This window comes from Desmodus rotundus, chromosome X (genome assembly GCF_022682495.2).
Source record: "Desmodus rotundus isolate HL8 chromosome X, HLdesRot8A.1, whole genome shotgun sequence".
NCBI classification, from domain to species: Eukaryota; Metazoa; Chordata; class Mammalia; order Chiroptera; family Phyllostomidae; genus Desmodus; species Desmodus rotundus.
Genome location: NC_071400.1, coordinates 60,471,131 through 60,495,913, shown reverse-complemented (window position 1 = coordinate 60,495,913; position 24,783 = coordinate 60,471,131). Strand labels below are relative to the sequence as shown.

The 24,783-nt window shown below is 43.7% G+C and overlaps 1 protein-coding gene across 1 annotated transcript; it reads right to left on the bottom strand.

The window, feature by feature from the left end:
* Nucleotides 1-2,809: 2,809 nt before the first annotated feature.
* Nucleotides 2,810-22,899, bottom strand: TKTL1 (transketolase like 1). The gene is made up of 12 exons (XM_024551185.4): nucleotides 22,816-22,899; nucleotides 20,616-20,713; nucleotides 19,041-19,232; nucleotides 18,833-18,960; nucleotides 17,398-17,591; nucleotides 13,300-13,464; nucleotides 10,785-10,941; nucleotides 8,976-9,106; nucleotides 7,030-7,113; nucleotides 4,787-4,883; nucleotides 4,289-4,408; nucleotides 2,810-2,979 (listed from the first exon to the last, which is right to left on the bottom strand). Exons 1-12 carry the CDS (start codon nucleotides 22,897-22,899, stop codon nucleotides 2,810-2,812), a joined length of 1,620 nt encoding a protein of 539 aa, XP_024406953.1.
* Between the last annotated feature and the right edge of the window lie 1,884 nt (nucleotides 22,900-24,783).

The window sequence follows — 24,783 nt, the reverse complement described above, 5'->3', positions numbered from 1 at the left end:
GAGATTGGGATTGTGTAACACACATTTAATTTGATTTGCAGCACTGTCAGCCCTGCAGATACAGGAAATTAGGGAATCTTTAGAGCAGGGGTGTCAAACTCATTTTCAACGGGGGCCACATCAGCCTCGTGGGTTGCCTTCAAAGGGCCGGAAGTAATTTCAACTCCTTAACTGTTAAGGAGTCCATTATACAGTTCTAAAATTATTTTGGCCCTGTGAAGGCAATCACGAGACTGATGTGGCCCCGGTGAAAATGAGTTTGACACCCCCAGCTTTAATGTACACAGTGCTTTATAGATGTCAAGCATCGTATCAGTCACTGCTTTCAAAACTGTAAGAGCGCGCACACACACTCATATGGTAAACAGAATCACTCTATGAACCGGCAATTCCACTCCTAGGTTTATATACACCTGAGAAGTGAAAGTGTATTGGGCTGGCCAAAAAGTTCTAGTTTTCTCTGTATGATGGCTTTAGTAGTGCTTAGTTGTCTTTAACTTCATTTTAAACAATGTTGTTATTGTATTGTGACAGCTGTCGTATCAGCGTGCATTTTTAAAAACTTACCCAAACTGAACTTTTGTGCAGCCATTTTAACATTGAAAATGGAAGACAAGACACATTTTTGGCATATTATGCTTTATTACATCCAAAAAGGTAAAAACACAACTGAAATGCAAAAGATTTTGGCAGTGTATGGAGAGGGTGCTGTGACTAATCGAACATGTCAAAAGTGGTTTGCAGTTTCTTGGTACTATTGGTATTTTGGCCAAATTCTTTGCTGTGGGGCTGTCTCTTGCATTGGAAGGTGTTTAGCAGCACCCCTGGCCTCTACCCACTAGAAGTCAATAGTGGGAGACAGTCAGCATACTCAAAATATCCAAATCAATAGTTATTAGTGAAAATGAAAAATATACTTTTTATTTTACAGAAAAAACTAAATGGACTTTTTGGCCAACCCAATATATCCACAGACCTGAATACAAATGTTAGCATTATTTACAAGACAAAAAGTGAAAACAACTCAAATGTGCCTCAAGTGAACAGATAAAATGTGGTCTATACAGAGGATTGTTACGTGGTCTTAAAAACCCTGGCTGGTGTGGCTCGTGGATTGGGCACCGGCCCTCAAACCAGGTTGCTAGTTTGATTCCCAGTCAGGGCACATGCCGGGGCTGCAGGCCAGGCCCCCAGTTGGGTGTGTGCAAGAGGCAACCGGTCAATGTATTTCTTACACACTGATTTTTGTCTCCCTCCCCCTCTAAAAATAAAAACCTTTAAAAAATTTTAAAAAGAAATTAAGTTCTGTCAGATGCTACAGTGTGGATGAAGTTCAAATGCATTAAGGTAAGTGAAATATGCCAGACACAAAAAGGCCACATATATGTCCATAACAGGCAAAGCCAGAGCCACAGAAAATATGAGTGGTTGCCCGGGTCTGGGAAGGTGAAGTGTGACTACAAAGGGGTGCAGTTTCCTTGGGGTGATACAAATGGGAAATTGACCATAGTGGTGATTGCACAACTCAGTGTTCTACCACCACCGAATTGCATACTGTCAATGAAGTTGTATGGAGTATGAGATGGTTAAGTGAAGAAAGAATCTTTTTTGCTTGTTATTTTCTAAACTTTCTACAATGACCCTTTTTCAACTGTGATTTTTACTAAGAAAATGGTTTGGTATTTGTAATTTTCCTATTTTTGTTTGATGGATTTTGTATTAGTTGTATCAACTTATTTTACAAAAAAACCTTTTTGAAATCTTACAAAATAAGCACAATACGCTCATTCTACAGAACAGGAAACCAGCTCAGTGGCTTAGAGAGGAGGAGCAGGCCCCCAAAGACTGAGCGGAGCACCAAGCTACTTCTTCAGTCTCTACCTCACATTCTAGACCAAAGGCCCCTGACGACCAGTTAATGAGGGCAAGAAAATAAAGAGCCATGACATACCAGACACGTACGGTTAACTTTAAATTTAGTTTTGAAGTTCAAATCTTTATCTGGCTTTCTTCTTGTATTCCAGCCTCGATTTATGTGCTTACAGCTGAAATAAGGAGTCAGCTCAGGGATGGCTTTTCAGGCCACACACTGTCCTCTAGTGGTACGTCTGCTGCCCAGTATCCTTTCCTGGGTTTGCTGTTGGGGACATGGCTCTTTCACCTTCTGGTTTAGATAGAAGCTCTTTCTTCACTGAGGATTTTATCCAGGAGAACCTCCCCCCCCCCCCCCCGCACCCCCCAATCACACATACGAAGACACAAATGGAACAAAGCAGATGGCTTTTTGGATGCTTTATTAACTTTTAACTAATACCTATAGTAAATATAATTGAGCTGTTTGGCTTAGTCACTGGGCACATATGACATTTCTCAGGCCTCACAAAAGAGTGCAGTGTGGAGACTACAACTAGTTGTATCCTCTCTTCACAGACTAGTCACCACAAGCAGCGGAGGACAATCTAAGAGCTTTCACTGCTGCTCCATGCACCGTAAGAGGGGAGGTGAAATTCCAGGACATCCGCAGTCACACCGTACCCAGGAAGCTGCAGGTAGGATGGCAGCACTTAAATTCCCGACCTGGGACGGCAGTGTGCAGCATGGTGCTATCGTTCTGCACAACCCAGGCGGTTACATGTAGTATGGTTCACGTTTGCTTTGCTTTGTGTATGTGGTTATGGCTTACCAGGAAGGTAGTTACTTTGCTTTGCTTTTTAACAGAACTAAGAACAAAGAGTATAGATTTAAACAAAGATTTGTCAACAAGCATAAATGTAGAACTAGTATTTTAACATTGAGGCCAAGAGCTATTTTAGTTTAAGATCCTTTTCACGGCCACAATAATGTGTTTGGCACTAATTCCAAACATATCCAGCAATTCACTGGACATCCCACTCGGAGGCACTCCATGCACTGCCAGGCGATGAACCACCATGTCAGGCTCCATGGAAACAGCTGCACAGACAGCCTCCCCGATGCCACCTGGGGGAAGCAAGGGATGTTAGGCTCTGTTTTGGAAGTAGCTAGTCAGCCTTAATGCCCCATGACATACAGGCCTTTGAATTTGCTGGTTCTCAGAGAGAAAGATTTTTCATTAGCATTGATTCATGGAAGCAGTCATTCCCTGTCTGGCCAGAAGAATTCTCATTATAAACTGCAGGTTTCCAAATTGCCCACAGCCCCATCTACAGTAGGGGCTCTCTCACTAGGGCTTCATGGATACAGGGGACTGTGGAGCTCAGATACTCAAAGCTGTCAGGAACCCAAAAACAACTGAAGGCAACAAATGAACTGTAAAGAAAAGAGCAACTGGCAGGCCTGAGGTGACCAGCTTCAGAAGGGCTACTTGCAACGTTGGCCCTCAGGTGGCAGGCACATGGGCAGTGAGCTGGTGCAGGTCCCCTGGGTCGACATGACAATTTCCCTACTGATAATGGTGGTCCCTGCGCCTGGACCGTTTGCACAGCAGGGTGGTTTACATGGATCACCTGCTCTCCTTTGGCAGTGGGACATTTGGTACGTGCCTGGCACAGGGGGCCCACGTGACCAGCCCGCAATACAGCCCGGGGCGCTGGGTCTCAGGTGGGTTGATTCCCTGGGTCTGCAGTGATGCATTTTTCGCTGCTGAAGACGGGAGAGTACTTGGCAGGCCCCTCATGGGATTGAGGGGGAGAGGAAGCCTGAGGCCTGGGGTTCTCCACCCCTGACCTGTGTCCTCTGTCCTTGCGGGTCCTGGAGGGTGCCCTTCGCTGTAATAAATCTCAGCCATGAAGGTACTGGGAGTGCTTCCAGGGGCTCTCTGTGGATCTCAGGTATGCCCTTGAGGCCCCTTACCTGCCCCACCTAACGTTCCCAGGCCAATCACTGCCCAGCCCCCTTTCTCTGATACATACTTCTTCCGCATTTGCTGTGTTCTCTGATTGCAAGACACTCTTCCCATTTTGGGGGGGAAGGGAAACTATTAGTCATTCAAAACTCAAGAGCAACTGTGAAGCTCTTCATGAACCCTCCCTGCCCACAATGCCTGGGCCAAGTTAGATATTCCTTTGTGCTGCCACTGAGCCAGGCACTGTGCTGAGGACACACAGGTGAGTACGGGCACAGCCCCACACTTAGGGAGCCAGTGCAGGTGGGCGAGAGACCCCTAAGCCGACACACTTGTAAGAAGTAGTAATAAAGGTGGCTGCATAAGTGGTTGGGTAATTTGGAGATAATGCCAGGAGCACGGGGTGCCTCCAATCAAGAAAAACACAAACACATCCTGCCAAAGCAGACTTTGAAAAAGACATACCTTCTGGGTGGTGATCTTCCACGGTGATAATTCGGCCACCTGTGCATTTTGCATTGAAGATGATGGTGGCAGCATCCAGGGGCTTAATGGTAAATAGGTCGATGACACGGATAGAAATATCTGGAGAACAGCAATAACCAGCTTGGTATATGAAGCAGACTTAGAATAAAAAGACCAATTGGGCCACATAAGGCAACCCGAGTACTACCTCTCCCCAGCTGGAACTTCAATGTTTAGATTAAAAAACAAACAAACAAACAAAAACCCCAAAACCCTCCCCTGGCTAGTGTGGCTCAGTGGATTGAGTGCGGGCCTGTGAACCAAAAGGTCACAAGTTCAATTCCTGTCAGGGCACATGCCTGGGTTGCGGGCCAGGTCCCCAGTAGGGGGGTGCTCGAGAGGCAACCACACATTGATGTTTCTCTCCCTCCCTTCCCTTCTCTAAAAATAAATAAAATCTTTAAAAAAATCCAAAAAACAAAAAAAACCCCTCCTGACCTTCTTTGGAAAGATCAGCAGCAGCTGCTAGGACTTCATGCAGAGTAACTCCAGCTCCAATAACTGTGACCTTGTCATTGACACTGTGGCGAATGACCTGGTATTGCACACCGCAAAACAAAAACGTTGTGGTTACTATGGTCAGAGCGCATCTCAAAGTGGAAGACACTACTACACCGCTCTTCCCCGATCCTACCAATGTCACTCCTTAATAATTCACTATGAAAAAGGCTAAATCAACACACGACGACATGCTTTTTGATTAACCCCCACTTCATATGTTTTACAAATTCATGTACCTTTCTTCAAGGTTTCAGTGCCAAATTACTTATTACATAATACATACAAAATGACCTTTTAACAAAGAAGGTGGGTATCTGAAAGGCAGAGAGGGTCAGGTGTGAGTTGTGTGGTCTATGTACAGCCAGAGCATGGACTCATACCCACTGAGGAGTTTGGGAAGGCACTATCTCTGGATGGCTTGGACATATCACTGAGATGAACACACAGATTGGACTCCACTGATGAACATGTTAACAGGGACCATTTGGGGGCACTTGCTACATGCTCTGTGCCAAGCACCTTGCATGCCCCAAGTGCTCTGTAAGGTCTATGGCATTAGTGGGTCCATTCTGCTGGGGAGGAAAGTGAATCTCAGAGCAGGAGGAACTTGCCCAGGGCTGAGGCTAGCAACAAGGCCCATCTGATGTTAAACTTACACTCCCAACCATCCTCTATTCTGCAAGCAAAGACAGGTGCCCTTGGCCTTTCTCATAGAATTTGGTTTCCTTCAAAGCTCCCCAACTGTAGGCATCTGGAATTAGTCTTCATTTCAGCCATCTGTATAGGTTTCCCTATAGCTTTAGGACCATTGCTGACAGTACAGATATTCAGGACTTCTAAGCCGCCCCATTCTGAGAATTTCCTAACCTTTTCTCTCTCTCACACAGACACACACACACTTTTTGCAAAACTCAGCCCTTGAGTTTATTCCATGCCATGCATGTTATCTTACACATTTTAACATCCTTTACCATTTGAAAATTTATTTTGTCAGGGCAGGGAAAACATTAGGGGACAAAAAGGAGAGATATGAGAAAGCTCTAGACTGTATGACTATCATCAAGACCCCCACACACTCCGGAGGCAAACATATGGCCTCGACTTTAAATGTGGGAGTAGAGAACAAAGAACCTATAGTTAACAGTGAAGGTGAATACTGCAGCTTTTCATTCAGTGTTGGCCAGCTACCTAGTTGCAGGCCATGGATTGTTCTGGCTGTACCTACTTTATTATAGCACTAAAGCCACTCAGTGCTCATTCTGAGCACTAGCAACCATAAATTCTAGAGCAGCCTAGCCTTTAGCAGTCATGTAGGATGTCACTGTTACTCCTTCAAGAACAGCTATTGGTCTTTCACACATTTAAGAGTATTGGCTCAGTGGATTGAGTGCAAGCCTGCGACCCCCAGCTGGGGCATGCGAGAGGCAACCAACTGATCTTTTTCTACAGCGTCAATGTTTCTCTCCTTCTCTTTCTCCTACCATCCCTCTAAAAATAAGTATTTGTTAAAAGAGCATTAATGACTTACTAAAAAGCTTGTATGATAAGAGTAGGGCATAAAACTTTTATGCAGTATAATCTCTGTTTACTGTGAACCCTGAGCAAAGCCCACCTTCTCTGATCCTTGTCTGCAATACAGGGCTGCTAACAATCCGTGCTTCTAGGGTTTCTGTGAGAACGCAGGAAATAGAATGTGCACAGGACGCTAGCCTTTAACAGAAGGCCTACAGGTGAGGCCACATTCAGTGTGCAAAACCCATCTCAGGGCCACACAATGGGTGGCAGCAAGATGTTTCATGTCCCCTTTTTCCCCTGGCTCTGAATATGCCGAATCAGAACCTCACAGATCTATCATTCCTTTGACATGGGTTCTATTACTTTGTTTAGCTTGAGGCTGTGATAATCTACAACCAAGCAACTCAAGTGCCTTCAAGTTGTCATGCATATCTTTGAAAATGTAATAGCAAGAGTCTCCATTTGGAAAGGAGAAAAGTTCAATTCTGGTTGACACTGGTAGAATGTTCCTTCTGGAGGATAAAGCAGGCAAAGGTCATAGACGTTTTTCTAAAAACTAGAAGAAAGGATAAAGCCTTGATTGTGCAAATACCGAGTACTAGCTTTAGAATAGTTCTCTGCACATGAGATGATACAAGAGGACACTGGAGAACTTAAGCCCTTACCTTGGCTTGTCCAATCTCAAAAATGTCTTGTGGGGTGTAAATGATGTCAGTTTCTGGTCTGTTGGTCCGAATGTAGCACATCCCCTAGGATATAAATGAAAAGCAGAACTATTAAAGTCAAACTCAATTTCTAACTAATAAACCTTTAAAAAGAGTGGGGAGAAGAGAGGATGACTGAACAGTTCCTTTTATTAAAACAAAGCATACATTTTGAATCAAGGGATAATAAGCACTCACAACTACGGGCAAACTGGTCAGGTATCACCTGGTCGGGTTACTGAGCCAGGCCAAAGTTTATGTGGGACCCTGGTGGATGCCCTCAGTGGCAAGCTTTCCACACCGTCACATTCACTGATTTAAAAAAGCTTTCTCAAATACATACCAACCTGTCTCCACAGAACATAAATTCAGGGCAGGAGCACTGGTTCATGTTGAATAGAAAGTTCAAAAACACAGCTAAATAGTTAATTTTTCCCACAATAGCTTGTAATGCTTCAACCTTAGAAATACCTTGAACACTGAAATATAAAATGACTCAGTATTTTCCCAGTGAGAAGATGTACATACATTTCTATCAACTTGAACCCATAAACAGAAGTATAAATAATCAAATGTCTGAAGTATTTAATTTATGTAATATATAAATCATACATTATAAACTAATATAATTTAGAAATGTAACTTCTGTTCATTCCGATACTATAAATCAATTCTATTCAGTATTTTTAAAAAATATTTTACTCATTTATTTTTAGAGAGAAGGAAGGGAGAAAGAGAGGGAGAGAATCATCCATGTGTGAGAGAAACCTAGTTGACTGCCTCTCTCACGCCCCCAACCGGGAACCTAGACTGCAACCCAGACTTGTGCCCTGACTGGGAATCAAACTGGCGACCTCATGGTTCGCAGGCCAATGCTCAATCCACTGAGCCACACCAGCCAGGGCTATTCAGTGTTTATTGAGGTAAAAGTTACCTCAGTGCAGCACTCCACAAATTCTGACAAAGGAATATACCGTATAACCAACACCTGAGTCCAGATTGCATTCATCTGCCCAGAAAGTTCTTTTGTGCCTCTGTCCTGTCATTCTGTCTACCCAAGTTGCAATATCTCTTCTTACTTGTCACCACAGCTTTATTTTGCCTTTTTCCAACTTCCTAGAAATGAAATCTTCTAGCACACAAGATCACTCTGTGTAGGCACAGGCATAAACCAATTTCCAGGATATAGTGTACAGAATAGAGTGTGAGCCCACATAGGTTTAAAAAAAGGTCAAAGAAACACGTCTTTAATGCGTTGCAAATGCTTATAATGGAACTTACACCATCTACCCCAACTGTGCCCAGAGTCATCTATTTAGGGGCCTGGGCAGGTGCAGGGCTGGGTGGTGAGGAGAGCCTGGTGACAGTTGCAGTGATTGGAAAGGTGAAGACTATATCCTCTCGATGCCCCTGCAGCTGGATCCTGGGCAGGAGTTATGTTGTGTTCATCTGAGGTTCTTATGTGAGACTTCAAGAGGGACAAGTGGGGCAGAAACCATACTCTTGCCCTTCTGCACTGCTGATGAGTGACCCGGGGGTTTGTCTGCAATAAGAGTTTCACCGGCCTTCTGGATGTCACAAGGTGGTGGCATGGGGCATGTCTAAGGCCAGCACCTGATAGCTCACTGCTAGAGACAATTCCTTCAGCCCTGCCAGAAGTTCCCTGCCCAATCTGGGCCCATGAGGTGGTGGTCAGCATCCCTCTGCACTATTTGTCTTGGACTGTGTTCTTGTTTTATGTGCTTAAATCACCTTTACTGGGTAATAGTTCTACTTTTAAAAAGAATCCTACAACCAAATCTACTACCTTTATGCTGAGAAAAAATAATAGGAAAAATCCAACCATCCGTACCAAACCAGTAGCAGAGCTTGGAAACTCAGTCTAAACCAGTGTCCCCTAAAAATACCTTGGTATTGGCCGCCAGGAACACAGCATGCTCTGTCGAGATTGCGTCACTTGGATAGAAAATGGTGCAGTTGGGAATGGCTCGGAACATGGCCAAATCCTCCAGGGCCATCTGGGAGGCGCCATCTTCACCTGAGAAAACGAAGTCATGGCCCAACAAAAACATGAGCAAGACCAAGAAGCTAGGACCCTGTCCTCTGCTTGACAAACAACAGCTCCTACTGCCACAAGGTGGGGGTGAGGGGCACAACTGGAGCAGAGCCTACAAAACTGTCCAATTCTTATGCCAATATAATGCCTTGTAATAAATGGCCACACATCTATCTCCCTTGAGACATTACTGTGACACTCCAGGATCAGCTAACTGACCTTCCAGATCAGCAAACAGTGATCCCTTTTTGGTCCTGACTAGGGGTGTCCCAACCTTTTGGCGTCTCTGAGCCACAGTGGAAGATGAGTTGTCTTGGGCCACACATTAAATACACAATCACTAATGAAAAGTGACGAGCAAAAAAAAAAGTTTTACGTAAATTTACGATTTTGTGTTCAGCCCGCGTTCTTGCGCCGCTTGTGGCCCACAGGCTGCATACCCCTGGCCTTTGACCTTTGCCAACCTCTGGCACTTGGTCACTGCTACTGTTGTCCAAGGTGACTTGATGCTCTTCTTGAGCACAGGTGGCCGATTTAGCCTATCAAATCTGTCCCTGTCCCCATTCTCCTTATGAGGGTCTTCTCAGGCTCCGTCCTTCCTTCTCCACTCTCCTATCTTCTCCATCAAGAGACTGGGGTTTTTATAGATTGAAGTGCTCTTACTAACTTCCTAAGGCCTTCAAGATAGCTGGATAGAATATACCTTGGGGGCACCCTTGGGGCACTGTTGTAACTAAGTGGGCCTTAGAGTTTGTTTGGAAACAGAGTTTCTGGCCAGAAATGGTGTGAGAAGAGAAAGCTCAATGTATACCATGGTAGCCTACCTGTTCTAGCTAGGAAGAGCACTGTCACTGTGCACACTGCCTTGCCTGGGGTAACTGTCCAACCTCAGAACACCCAGCTCCTCTGGGTTGGACCTAGAGCCACTGCTCCACTTAGCTGATTATTTTGAAATTTTCACTCTGCCCAGCCTCAGGCAGAGACCCCCAAATCCCAGGCCCTCTGCCCAGGCCAGCCCTGAAATGCTGTTGGCTCTACTCTCCTCTCTCCCCTTGTTGGGCCCATCCAGACTTCTTAGCTAGGGTAGTGCTCCCAGGGAGTCCCAGAGATGACTCCCAATTGTGCACTTCTAACCCTCCCTTCCCCTCCAGCATTCTAAGCAGAAAATGTAAGCTGTCGCATCTACCTAGGGTTCCTGCCCCACCACAGGTACATCAATCATCTCCATGTCTCCCAAGTCCTCATATCTGTCACTCATGACCCTGATTCCTTGATGTTTCCAGGCAATTTTGGATTCCTCCATCTCTCAGCAATGTGACTTCTTTCTTCAGACTTTTTCAGATTCACCCGTATTTTCTATCCACTGATAATGTGCTGGGATGGCCCCATTCATACCTAGTATGTGGCTTGACTTGTAAGAACTCAGGACAGATTATTTCTCAATGACTGAAAAAGTGGACATTTTACAGTAATATCAAGAGATCTAGTCAAAAGTTACCCAAAGTATCTAGAACTCGTAAAGCACCATATGGCTTTTTAAAAAGTGGTGACTCACAAACGTTATGAAACCCTATGTACATTGGCGATTCAACCATGCAGATACTGATCTTTCTCTGTAAAGTAGAAAGGCTATGGGGATGATGGCATTGAGAACTCATACCAACAGATATCCCGCAGTGGGACCCAACGATGTTGATGTTGCTTTCAAAGATGGCTCCTATACGGATCTGATTAAATGCTCGGGTCAAAAAGACAGCGAAGGTGCTAACGAAAACAATGGTGCGACCACGGACGGCACATCCCAGCGCCACGTTCACCTGTAACACCAAGAAAGTGAATCAGAACACCCCTGGCAACATGGCCCCCCATCACCCCTAACTGCCCCCCTTCCCCTAATCCAGTGTATAGTGCATGGTTCCCAAGATAACAACCCTGCCCTACACACCTCCCTGCCTCAACCCATCCACCCCAGGCATATACCCAGGGAAACCCCAAACCTGGCAAACCCAGTGTCCCCTGAACACTGCCAGAAATCAGAGGAATTGACCTGGCTCCTCAAATCCAACAGGGAAAAGCTTGGGACATCTACGACTACCCCCATTCCTCATGGGTCTCCTTCCTCTTCCCCTCTTCCCAAACCTTCTGCACACCTTTCTCCTAGCCCTCTCACCTCACACCTCCTGGCGAGTAAGAGGTGAACAATGGAGGTTCTCCCATCTGCCCCAACTGGCCTCTCCAACTGTGCTGCTACCTAAGGCCCACTCACCATGCTGAATCTTCTTTTATTTTCTCAAGGGTATCTCTGTGCAATTATCCCCTCCCCTCCTGTATTCAATCAGTTTTTCCCTTTCCCTTGGGTTCGCTCACCATTTGAGTATTTGCTGCTATCTTCCATCTTCACCCTCCCACCTCCACCTTTTCCTTCCCCTCCAGAGACTGCCCACCCTATGTTCTCCTTTACAACTTCTCACACTGTCCCTCTCTGGCCTCCTTTGGCTAGCCTGTCATCCCTATGAGGAACTTTGAAGGCGCCAAATACAAGAGTTCACCTGATCTCTGTCTACATTGCATTTGACCTCTCAGCAGCATTCCACAAGACAACTCCCCTCCCCCCAGTGGATGCTGCTGCTCCTGCCTCTGCTGGATGGTGCACACCTCTTTACCAAGGCTACTGGACTAAGTCCTGGGGCTCAGTCACACCCTTCCACATTTGCCCCCTCCACTGGGAACTGGCATGAGGTCTTGCCCTGCAAATGCCCCATACGATTTGGTCCTTGGTGACCTCTCTAAAACAATTTCCTTCTGTATTCACCACACTCCTGCCACTCTGCCCTTTTTTCTGTACCCCAAACATCTCAAATTTGGGCCTGCTACAGAGATAGCTATGCCCACTATTGGGAATGCCACATCCCATATCTGTGCATGGCTGACTCCTTGTCACTTAAGTCTCAGCTTAGATGTCACCTCTTCCAAGAGGCTGTCCCTGATTGGTGCTAGTCACACTCTCACTAGCTATCTGTTTAACCTTGGCACTGGATACTACCTGCTGGCTTCTTCTTTACTAGTTTTCTTCCAACTTTAAGAACCTATCAGTAGGCATAGAGTATATGATTGATGACTGAAGGGGTAATCAATGAGTTGGGGAGCAAGGTTTTGACAGGAAGCTTAATTCAGAAAATTGTGGATTGTATTTTTTCCAAACTGGAAATAGCTTAATGAGAGTCATAGAAAAATTGTGCATATTCTTACAATTGGGATGACCTACTTTACTGAACAGGGGCCCGAAATTCCAACGCTGACAGGGCCCAGGAAGCACCATGAGTGAATGAGCAGGCTGGGAAAAGGGCTAGGGGACACATCCCATCTAAATGGCTCTAGCTGACTGAGGGAATGCCATCCCAGTGTTGCCAGATTTTCCCATTCTTCAAGAGAAACCAGAAATTCATATTCTACATAAAATCTGATGTTTAAAAGCTGGCAACTACTTTTAAAAATGCTATTTTTGGACTCTAAAGTGTGAAGACAGACGTACACTGTCCTCTGTATGAGTACAGAGCTTTAGAGGTCAAGGTGTTTACTGGCATTAACTCCCTTCTTTCTTTGAGAAGGGGGGCGTGGGGTGTGTGCACAAGTAAAAGAGACTCCTTGCATTATCATCACTCCAGGGAGAGATGAAGCACAGATAAGCAGAACAGCTTTATCCAAGACTCAAGCCTCAAGAATGCTCTACTGGCATTCTTGAGGCTGCAATTAGCACAACATTTGAGTATCTAGGGTGTATTAGGTCCTGCAGTACGGTGAAGAGAGAGAAATCAGAGTCCTTTGTAGCTCTCTCAACTGACTGGTCTCTGTGTGGTTGTAGAATTGCTTGATTGTGAGCTGGGCAAAAGGAGCAAGGTCACCTAGAGCTACTATGGATGCTTTAGGCCTGGAGTCCTGGGGTCAAATCGTTGCCGCCTACCAGGACAGGGTGCTAGGCAATCTACCACACTCCTCCTAGCAGTTCTGGAAGCCATCCCTCAGACTCTGCCCAGCTACTCTCTACCCGTTTCCCCGGAGACATTTTTTTTTCCTCTAGTGCCTTTGCTTTTATTAATGGAAAGGAGAACTACAAGGTGGGCTGGGCTTTGTTAATCAATGAGAAGACCCAAGAAGGACGCTTATAGCATACACACCATGTTTTGCTCGGCAATAAAACATTCAATGAAGCGCTCAGGGTGCTCCTTCTTGAACATCTCGGAGAAGGTAGAGTTCTTGGTGTCACCGTCCAGCACAACGACTCTCTCATTTGCGTGGCCCAGCTTAGCCAGAGCCAAACCACATGCTTTACGAGTAGCTACCTGGAAGAGTCAAACAGTAGAATTTCTTAGAATGGATTTAAAGGAAGGTGAAATTTTGTAGAATTGCCAATTGTCATCTACCTAAATGAAGAAAGCAAATTTGCGATTCACCAATAATCTCTTTTAGGGTCATAAAAATGGATCGCTAGCCAATCTTGAATCCATATTTGGCTCACTTGTATCAATTTCTCAAAAATACATTCTTCTGTACCATTTGTGTAGTTGATTTAAAAATTTAAATTTACCAAAATGTAAATGCCTCTATAACTTTTCAGCCAGCAAACTGGTAATACTCACTGCAAAAAATAAAATGTAAAACTTCAGAATCCTGATACCAAAAATAAAGAATTCCAATTAGAATATGTTTGAGATTGGACTGAATTTACGAATTTAGGGGAGAACTGATACCTTTGTAACATTATTTCTATTAAAACAAGGTTTGGCATTTCCTCAAAATGTTAAGCATAGAATTACCATGTGACCAAGCAATTCTACTCCTAGGTATAAACTCAAGAGAAAACTACGTTTATATAAAACTTGTATACAACTGTCCACGATAGCATGATTCGTAATAGTCAAAAGGTAGAAACGACCCAAATATCCATTAATAGATGAATGGATAAATAAAAATGTATGGTATATCCATAAAGTGGAGAACTATACATACCACAACATAGATGAAAACATTGTGCTAAGTGAAATAAACCAGACACAAAAATTCACATGATTTCATTTATATGAAATGTCTGAAACAGGTAAATCCACAGAGACAGAAAGTAGATTAGTGGTTACTAAGGGCTGGCTGGGAATGGACAATGATTGCTAATGGGGGTAAGGGATTACTTTTGGTGTGATAGAAATGCTGTTAAGATTGAGTGTGGTGATGGCTGTGCAACTGTCAAAATGCTAAAACCATTCAATTGTATACTCTAAATGGGTGGATTACATAGTGAGTTATATCTCAAAGCTGTGATTAAAAAAAAAAACAAAACAAGGTTTGCCTCACTTGTCATTCATCCACTCAAAAATATTTTTAAAAATAAGCAATTCATGTAGACAGCACAAAATTCAAATTATAAAAGGATGTTGAATGAAGTTGCCATCTTCCTCCCACTCTATCCCCCAGCCACCCAGTTCCCCTCCCTAGAGGTAAGCGGAAATGACAGGTTTTTGCAGCATCCTTTCAGGAATGGTCTATGCAAACACTTGGTGAGCATATCATATATACAAGGCATGCTGGCTTCTTTTAGGGCTATAGCTTTATAGCATCTTAATATAGATCTTGTATATCTAAGTTTTAGTTTTTTTAGAAGTTTTTATTGGCCCTGCCTCGTGGCTCAGAGGATTGAGTGTCAGCCTGCAAACCAAAGGGTCGCTGGTTCCATTTCCAGTCTAGGGCACATACTTGGGTTGCAGGCCAGGTCCCAGCAGGGGGCGCGAGAAGCAACCACACATTGATTGTTTTTCTCCCTCTCTAAAAAGAAATAAGTAAAAATCTTTTTAAAAAGTTCTTATTGCCACTATTAAAGGGATAACCTCTCCATTTTGTTAATATAAGAAAAGAATCCTTGTATGTTAGCTTTGGTACAAGCTATCTTACTGAACTAACTTCTAACCATTTCTGGTTGATTCTTAGTGTTTCAGACGACACACAACTCTGTCACCTACAAATGATGATAAGCTTGCCTTCTCAGGACTGAGTCTTCTATTGTTATCTAACTGCACTGGCTAGCCCTTCCAAAGTGGAGCTCACTTCTCTGCCAGGTTAACGAGATATTTTTGCCATTAGCTATGAAGAGGACTCCAGGTTTAAGATAGCTAGACTGAGAATCAAACTGAAATAATTTCACCAGTCCTACTTTGTTTTATAAGAGGTTAAAAAAAAAGAATGAATTTTATGAACTGCTTTTGTTTCCTATGCGTCAAAACAATAATTTCCCCCTCCCTAATATTGATAAAGTCACACTAATTACTAATTCACTTTTACTTCTTTTAATGTACTAATGGAGTTGGGATTAGTGACTTTTATTTAGAATTTTTGCATTGATAGTCATAAACGAGGCTGGTCTCTCTAGTTTTTCCTTTGGTCTAGCTTTGTCATGTTTTGGCTTCACAAATGAGTTGGAATGATACGTTTGTCTTTCACCATATTCAAGAAGGTTTGAAATAGCCCAGGATGACTCATTCCTTGAAGGTTAAAAATAAGTCACTCTTGTAACTTGGTGAGCTGACTGGCAGTTTGGAGGTGTAACTCTTAAGACAGTTTTCTCAATTTTTCCAATGGCTGTTGATACGTAAGTGTTTTATATCTTTTCAAGACAATTTTGGTATTTTATGTACTCCTAAAAAATTGTCTTTTTTTTTTCAGGTTTTCATGTCAATTACCATAGCATTGTATAGTTTTCTCATAATTTTCTGAATCTTTTCTGTATCTATGGTTATCTCCTCTAATGACTAATTTTATACACTTGTTATCTTTTAAGTAGACCTAGCTAATGGCTTCTCTACTGTATTAGTAATTCAGAGAGCTAACTCTTAACTTTGCGTATTAATGCACCTTGTTTTTTAATTCATTAAAATTTAATTCATTAATTTTTTATGAACTGGCCTGCTTCCTTAATTTTCATAATTATTCATAAAATATACATAGTTCCCTTAATTCCATTTCCCAGAAAAAAAAACATTTAAATTTGGTGTCATTATCTTTAAATAAACTTTTCAATGTCCTTTACTAATACATGCTGCTCCCTTTCAACATTTTCTTTACAAAAATAGAATTATATTCTATGCTACTTTGCAACTTTAAAAACTTTAATAATTTGGGTGAGTTCTTAGCTTTCTTTTAAAAAAGATTTTATTTTTTGAGAGGGAGAGGGAGAGAAACATCAATGTGTGGTTGCTTCTCAAGTGCCCCTTACTGGGGACCTGGCCTGCAACCCAGGCATGTGCCCTGACTGGGAATCAAACCAGCGACCCTTTGGTTCATAAGCCAGCACTCAGTCCACTGAGCCACACCAGCCAGAGCAGCTTTTTTGCTAGGTCGTTTCCAATTTTATCATAACCAATGGTGCAATCAACATTCATTCTGATAGATATGTCTGCACACTTGCACAGATGTTTCTGTAGGACAAATTCCTCTGAGTTTGAAAGGTGTGAACAGTTCAAGTGTTGACACATATTGTCAAAGTGTCCTTTGTTAATATATGCCTTTTCCTTATTAACTCCTTTTTCTGCTTTTTCCTCTGTTTTCTAATTTCTTGAGTAGTCAATTCACTTTAAACCCTTATAACCAGGCCAAGAAAACAGAAGCAACACTCAGAATGCCCCCAAATAAGTAAAGGTCAGAAAATATTTTCTTCCTCCCAGGCTCATCATCTTCTCTCCTTAAATCCCAAAGACCGCATCTATTTTGAGTCTGATATAATATACCAATGATCTTTTCCTTTTTTATCATTTATATCATTTTTTATCATTTATAAAAATGATAAAAAAGGAAAAGATTTTTATGCTCAATGTTTCATGCCTAATTTGTTTTCTTTTCTGAAGAATTAGTCTTTGATGAATTAGCCTGCTTCCTTGTGTGATCCAGGGAGTAAGTTCAAAAGATCAGCCCAACCAGGCCCCCCATCCTAAGAGCAGACACAGAATTGTTTCATGCACAGCAGACTACCAGACCACAAACCGGGTTTAGGAAGCAAGCAAAAGCTACACAGCACTGGACGCTAATAGGTAGCAAATGACTGATAAAAAAATTCAGATATAAATTAAGTTTGAAATCAAATAATTAATATCAGAGGTAGTAAAAGAGAAGATAAACCCATCTTCATTGCTCATAACTTTTAAATGTTACACCACCTAATAATTGATTCATCCATGGAGATCAGAGTACATGAGGAGTCCTGTGGATTTAGGAAGAAAAGGAACCTTGCTTACCTTGTCACCAGCTTGGTAAGCAGGTGGAGTGGTCATCTCTATGTCTGTAATGTTGATTTGAGGCGAGTCTTCAACAGGCGGTTTTGGTTCGAGATGCCTGTCGGTCTCTATCTGGCTCTCAATTAGTTTGATAATTGCATCTGCTCTTTCTGTTGGCATTGGTCTTCCATGCCAACTTTCTGCATCCTCAATGCCTGAAAACAAAAAAAATAAAAGACGTTCATTCCATAAATACTTCATGAGCACCTGTTAGGTCATCTGAAAGACATCCTGATGGAAATGATGTCAGCCAAGGACTCGCAGGAGTAAAAATCTGGCATAGCCTGAGATGGTATTGTACTCTTAGAGAACAGCCTGGACAAAGGCCCAGAGGCTCTTGAAGGAGCCGCTGGTCCATGTGCGTGTGAATGGAGGGAAGAGTGAGGGAAATGAGGCTGGAGAGATAGGCAGGGCAGACCATGGAGGATCCCATGGGTATGAGGAGTTCTGAGTTTTGTCCAAAGCAGGATGGGAAACCACTGAAGGGTTGGAGTGGGGGAGGTGAATGATCAGACCTGTGTTGTAGAAAGATCACCACAGTAGCCCTGTGGGGACTGGCTTGTGGAGACAGCAGTTGGAGAGAGGTGGCAGAGGCCTGGGTAGGAGAGAGGGAGAGGACTGAACAGATTTGAGATACACTTCAGGGGCAGAAATCAGAATTGATGGTGGACTGGGTATGGGTGTAGGGAGCATACAAGGGAAAGGCAGAGGCAAGGATGATACCCAGGTTTCTGCCAGAAGCAAATCGGTCAAGTGGTCATTTCCTCAACTCAGGATACCAGAGTAAGACTGTACTGTGAGGAGATGTCTTAGAACAGTTTTATTCTAAAATCTCTGTATTAAAACATACCAGGAATCACACCCTTTGCAACTATTTATACTTGAGATGAACAACTCCAGGTGTCAGTTTTGAAATTTACATGAGGACTTTCAAACCCCCTTCCTTCCCCAGGCCCACAATTCCACAGCTACCTTTTCTGGAGGCACCACTTTACTAATTGCCTGTGTTTTTCCTGATACTTTGGGCACAGGCAAGCATGAGTATGCATGTGTGTATTCACCCTTATTTATGTATCTGCTCATGCACATAGCAGCACCTTCTTGCTCTGCACTCCTGTAGAGATCGTTCCCTGCCCGTCCTGTAACTGATAAGACTACCCTCCTATCCACTCCCTCGTGTAGGCAGAAAATCACTGATTACTTGCTGGGGGTCTGGGCTTCCCTTCCAACCCTAACCAGACACACTATCTATAAAAGTCAAGGAGGAGCACATATTTCAGGCATAGTCACTGTGCACTATGTCAGTTGTCTGCCTAGCCAGCCAAAGTCTCCTGCCTTGTCTTCTGTGCAGAGAGATGTTTTAATAACCCCAAGCAGAAAAGAAACACTTGTTTACTTGGCATGCCCCGGCCCTTGAAGGTCTTGGCAATTATAGCAGTGGGCTTGTCCTTCACTTGAGTTGCCTGCCAGAATACTGTACACAGTGTCTCAACGTCACGGCCATCCACCACATAAGTATTCCACCTGTCAACAGAAGTGAAGGCCAGGTTACAAGGTGGAGGGGGGATGGGGGAGAAAGAGGTGACATAAAACAGGACAGTTACCCAAAGGCTTCGCAGCGCTTCTGATAGATGTCTATGCAGTTCTCAATGGGCAAGACGCCACTGCGGCCCAGGCGGTTCACATCAAAGATGGCTATGAGATTATCCAGACTGTAGTGGGAAGCAAAGGCCAATGCCTCCCAGACGGAGCCTTCCCAAGACTCGCGGTCTCTCAAGAGGCAGAACACCCGGTAGCTGGGAGAAGTCAAAAGAAGTTTAGGACCCTGCTCAGATCTCTTCATGGCCACTCAAGCAAATATATTTCATGGAGAGAAACAAAGGAACAGACTGAGGCAGCTGCTTCAGATCAAGTTCTTAAGACTATTTCCCTTGTTCATTCTGTCCAAACTCAACATCTGAGGAAACACAGCTTTAAAAGCTTGGACCCGCCCTGGCTGGTGTGACTCAGTGGATTGATCATTAGCCTCTGAACCAAGAGGTTACCAGTTCCATTCCCAGTCACCGCACATGCCTAGGTTGCGGGCCAGGTCCCTGGTTGGGGGCCTGTGAGAGGTAACCCATCGATGTTTCCCGCGCACTTTGATGTTTCTCTCCCTTTCTTTCTTTCTCCCTTCCACTCTAAAAATAAATAAAATCTAAAAAAGAGAAAAAAAGAAAAAAAAAAAAAAAAGCTTGGGCTTCATGAATGGACTCCACCTTTGGCTAGTTTACTCATTCTAGTTGTAAAGGCTATTTCTAGGCCCTTTTGCCACTTCTCTGAGCAACCAACAAGAGGGGATGGGAAGAAAGCAGCTCCCTTAAACACCCAAGCATTTACATATATAGTTTCTTGCACCACCACCTACCTCTGATCTTACAAATTTACGTAAAATAATCACATCAATCAAAACATTCTACTACCTCAGGAGCACATGTTATACCAATAAAATGTAACCCAGACCCCACAAAAATGCAGCATAGAGACTAATAGAGGCAATAATAAGAGATGAAAAATGTTAACAGACTTATGGGGAATGGAGCAGGGCAGCTGTCTGAACGGTAGAGGAAGCGTGAAGTACCTCCAGAGGGGCCACCTGGGCTGGAACCAGGGACTGAGGGGTTCTGGACTCAGGCATGCAGAGGAGTCACAGAAATAGAACATGCATACTACCAATGCAACCTGCCCAACACCCCCCAACACCCTGCCACCGCCTTGCTCCCTTTTCAGCAGCAGCTGAGTGCATGCCTGTCTTCAGAAAGTTGGAACCACTCCAAAAAAGAAACCTCTGACTATTAGTATTTCGGGGTCCCCAATGCAAAGGCAAATGTGCCATCTGTTCACTCTCTGGTAAAACTCCCTGAGACATGGAGAACAGGAAGATATCTTTCTTAGGAAAGACTAGTGTCCTGATAACCTACACTGCCTATAGTATAAGTTTCTATACTGTAGGCAGCTCTTAGAACCCAACCAGAGATTCTAGAACAGTTTCCAGAAACACGGTTTCTGTACTGCTTGAGTAACTTGGTAATCTGAACTTTCAAATAATCACTATCTTCCCAACTAATAAGCCATAAATGGGGCCAAAGTGCTGGGGGTGGTATGGAGACAGTCAAGTGGTTTCTGAGTATGCAACTTACCTGGCCTTGTCAAAGTACTTGCCAGTATATGCCATCCCACATGCAGCACCCAATCCTTGTCCGTACCATCCAATTGCCATATCAAAAAATGCCAGTTGCTGTAAGAGAAACTATCAAACGAACTTATTTGTAGTTGCCATAAACAGGCATCAGGAAGTTGAGTATCAGGCCAACTTCTGGCACTGAGCACAGGCTACTCCTCAGAATGGCCCCTTCCATCCTGTGAGGTGACTTCCTCTTCACTACACCCATATGCACCCCAAGTCACAGATCACAAAGACAGGGAAGCCATAGGTAATTGACACGACATGTCAAGCTTTAGAAACATAGCTTGAGAGGCTTTTCCTCCACTTGGCAGCCTAAACAGAGCTCAAGAGCAGAGCAGAAAACCTAAGCAAGAACTTTGCCATTTCACAAGGCCTTTTATCCAACTCTACAGACACCAAATGTTCAATCTTTTTGGAGAATACGGGTTCTTAAGACACAATGAACTTATTCATTCTCCTGTTGCCACCATCTCGGTCTGGCTACAGACATCTCTCTCCTCCATCATTGTAGCGGACTTCCTGCTCCTCTATAGCCATTCTCAATACAACTGCCAGGGGAGCCTGTTAAAACCTAAGTCTGAGCATTACTCTCTGCCAAAAAACGGCCAAGGTCTTGCCATCTTGTGCCAAGTAGAACCCAAGTTCCTGCACTGGCCTGTCCACTCTGGCACCCCCTTACTTCCTACTCTCCCTCCCACCACCCTGGGTGCCCTGGCCTCCTTGCTGTCCCTTGAACACATTACACACCGGGCCCAGGCCTACCTGAGGGTCTTAGCACTTGCAGCTCTCTCTTTCCCCAAGTGCTCAGTGCTCATGCCTAAACAAGTGCACAGCTCACTCCCTCACCCCTTCCAAAATTCTGCTTGAATGGCAGCATCAAGGCCTTCCTGGACCATCTCTTTCAACCAGAGCCCCCTACCCCTCCACTTCCATTGGATCCAGGATGCTCAGCCCCATCTGACATGCCAGCTATCTATCACATGTGTTTCTTGTCTGCTCCCTCCTGCATTTAAGTGTCAGCTCCACTCAAGCAGAGGTTGGTGTGTTCTGTCACTACCATGTGGGGGTAGAAATACCCCCTCAGAGGGGTATTTCTGAGTCTCAGGTCCCTCTCCCTTCCCACTCCACCCTACTACTAGCTTTCTCCACATGCTCTGTGACCCTAGAGATTCCCTATTTTGCATCTCTATCCCCACAGAACTGTCCCACTGAAGTGTCTCCTGATGTCATCTCTAGCTCCACCCTTTTCCTCATGGCTCCTATGGTACTACTGTAACAAGCTCTGGCTCCCGGCTGCCTTGCGTGCCCTTGGACCCAGCCTGGGGTGTGTACTTTGACCAGGGGTGTCAAACTCATTTCCACCGGGACCACATCAGCCTTGCGATTGCCTTCAAAGGGCCGAATGTAATTTTAGGGCTGTATAAATATAACTACTCCTTAACTTCAAGGGGTTGAAACCACTTCAAGGCTTTACTTTGTGGGTATGATGGAAATGAGAGCCCTCCTAAGGGGGCAGGAGGCTGTAGGATTGATTGAGAAGGTTGGCAGGGCCAGAACACAATGCTGGCAGGGCAGAAGTGCCACCACATGGGTTCCCTTCTCTTCTCCAAGAACCCTTATGCTATGGAGGGAGCCACAACTGAGAGAACCAACAGCTAAAATAAAGACGCATACAAGGAGCTATGGATACCCAGAAAAGAAGTACTTGTCTTCCATGTTCTCATCTTTGTTCCAGCATAAAGTGTGCCTCAAGAACAAGTTTACAGAAAGGCCTTTTGTTTACTTTCCAGGACTGCTTGGCTGGAGAAAACAAAAGAGCTGACAAAACAAAAACAAAGGCCTGAGGGTGGGGGGAGGCTTACAATTAGAAGTCTGTGACCAGGTAGAGGGCCCCTCACCAGAATGTGACCATGATGGTGACTTAATCTTTGACTTCCAGCCCCCAAAACTGTGAAAGATAAATTGCTATTGTTTATAAATCACCCAGTCTTGGTATTTCATTATAGCAGCCCAAATGGACTATGATATAAGGTAAAGAAAGAAGAACCAAAACGATAAACAGAACCCATTTCAGGCCTTGTTGCCACATGGTAGCTTTAAAAGTGAGTTTAAGCGAGCATCTGAGTTGGCCCTGGGCTCCCATGCTTACTTACTTTAGAGAGAATGAATCGGTCGTTGTTTGGGTTCTCCGGGTCCTCCTCTTTGTATTTCATGACGTGGAATAACAGCACGGACATGATCTCAGCAGCACTGCTGCACGATGTGGGGTGGCTGAAAGACAGACACGGCACGGGTCATTTTTCACAAGTGGCTCTCCAGGGACACAGTACATGAAGAAGCTTTTCAGCACATGGTCTCCTCAGACCAGCAGCAGTCATTACTCCCAGCCCTGGAAAAATCCAGTCAAAGGAAAGGGATGCAGGACCACTGCCTCCCAAGCTCACAGCTTTTAAGAATGCCTTAAGGCCCAGTAACTTCACAACTTTTCCCCCTGTGTAGAGCAAGGCCTCCAACACCAGTTCCCTTCTATTAACGGAACCCCTATGTACTTGGGGCAAGTTGACCTGGTGATTCCATAAGCACTTGGACATTCTTTCACTTGTTTAGATTTATCTGTGTTATCATTAGTCAGAAATGCCATGAAGCAGAAATAAATTCATGCATATATGGTCAACTAGTATTTGACATGGGAACCAAGAACTCAATGGAGAAAGGACAGTCTCTTCAAGAAAGGGTGCTGGGAAAATTGTATAGTCACATGTAAAAAATAAATAAATAAAACTGCACCCTTATATTACAACACTCACAGAAATTAACTTGAAATGGATTAAGAATTAAATATAAGACCAGAAACCAGTAAACTCCTAGAATAAAACACAGAAAAGCCCTGGCTGGTGTGGCTCAGTGGATTGAGTGCTGGCCTGCAAATTGAAAGGTTGCTGGTTTGATTCAGTTGGGGCACGTGCCTGGGTTGCAGGCCAGATCCTTAGTTGGAGGTGTGTGAGAAGCAACCTCTTATTGATGTATCTCTCCCTTCCCCACTCTACAGAAGTAAATAAATAAAATCTTTAAAAAAGACATAGAAAAAAGTCTCTTTGACATGGGTCTTGGTAATGAGCTTTCAGATATGACACCTAAAGTTCAATAAACAAAATAAAAAAGTGAAAATACACCAAACTAAAAAGTTTATGCAAAGGAAAGGAAACCATAAAAAAAAAAATGAAAAAGACAACCTAGCGTTTGAAAAACATATTTGCCTATCTGGTAAGGGGTTAACATCCAAAATATATAAAGAACTCATACAACTCAATAGCAACCCCCCAATAATCCAATTAAAATGGTCAAACTGTACTCAGAAAGTGAATAGACACTTTCCCAGAGATATTCAAATGGTCAACAGGTACAAGAAAAGGAGCAACATTACTAACCATAAACCCAATGCAAATCAAAACCACAATGAGGTAACACCTCCCATTATGTTAGAATGGTTATTAAAAAGACAAGAGAGAGGTATTGATGAGGATGTGGAGAAAAGAGAACTCTTGTTCACTGTCAGTGGGAATGTGAATCTGTGCAGCCACTATGGAGAACCTTCAAAAAATTAAAAACAGAACTACCACATAATCTAGCCATTCCACTTCTGGGAATATATCCAAAGTAAATGAAAACACTATGTCAAAGAGATAACTAGACCCCTATGTTCATAGCAGCATTATTTACAACAGCCAAGACATGGAAACAACTTAAATGTTCACAGAATGGATAAAGATGATGTGATAGATATATACAATGGACTATCATTTAACCATTATAAAGGAAATCCTACCATTTTTGATAACATGGATGGACCTTGAGAGCATGATGCTAAGTGAAATAAGTCAGATGTAGAATGGCAAATACTATGTAATCTCACTTATATGTGGAATCTAAAAACAAACTCATAAAAAATAGATCATCAGATTTGTGGTTACTAGTGGTGGGGGTTGGGGGAGAGGGAATTGGAGGTGGATGGTCAAAAGATACAAACTTCCTGCCATAATATAAATAAGTACCAAGGATGTTTTAAGTAAATTTACGATTTTGTGTTGGGCTGCGTGCCTCTGGCCGCAGGTTGGACACCC

What these genes read in the sequence shown, in the direction of transcription:
- TKTL1 (XM_024551185.4), bottom strand. Translation starts at nt 22,899, where the DNA reads ATGTCCGTGCTGTTATTCCACGTCATGAAATACAAAGAGGAGGACCCG. An exon ending in ACCGATTCATTCTCTCTAAA is followed by an intron (nt 20,714 to 22,815) that starts GTAAGTAAGCAT and finishes TTTCTCTTACAG; the next exon opens with CAACTGGCATTTTTTGATAT. An exon ending in TTGAGATTGGACAAGCCAAG is followed by an intron (nt 4,884 to 7,029) that starts GTAAGGGCTTAA and finishes GTGCAATACCAG; the next exon opens with GTCATTCGCCACAGTGTCAA.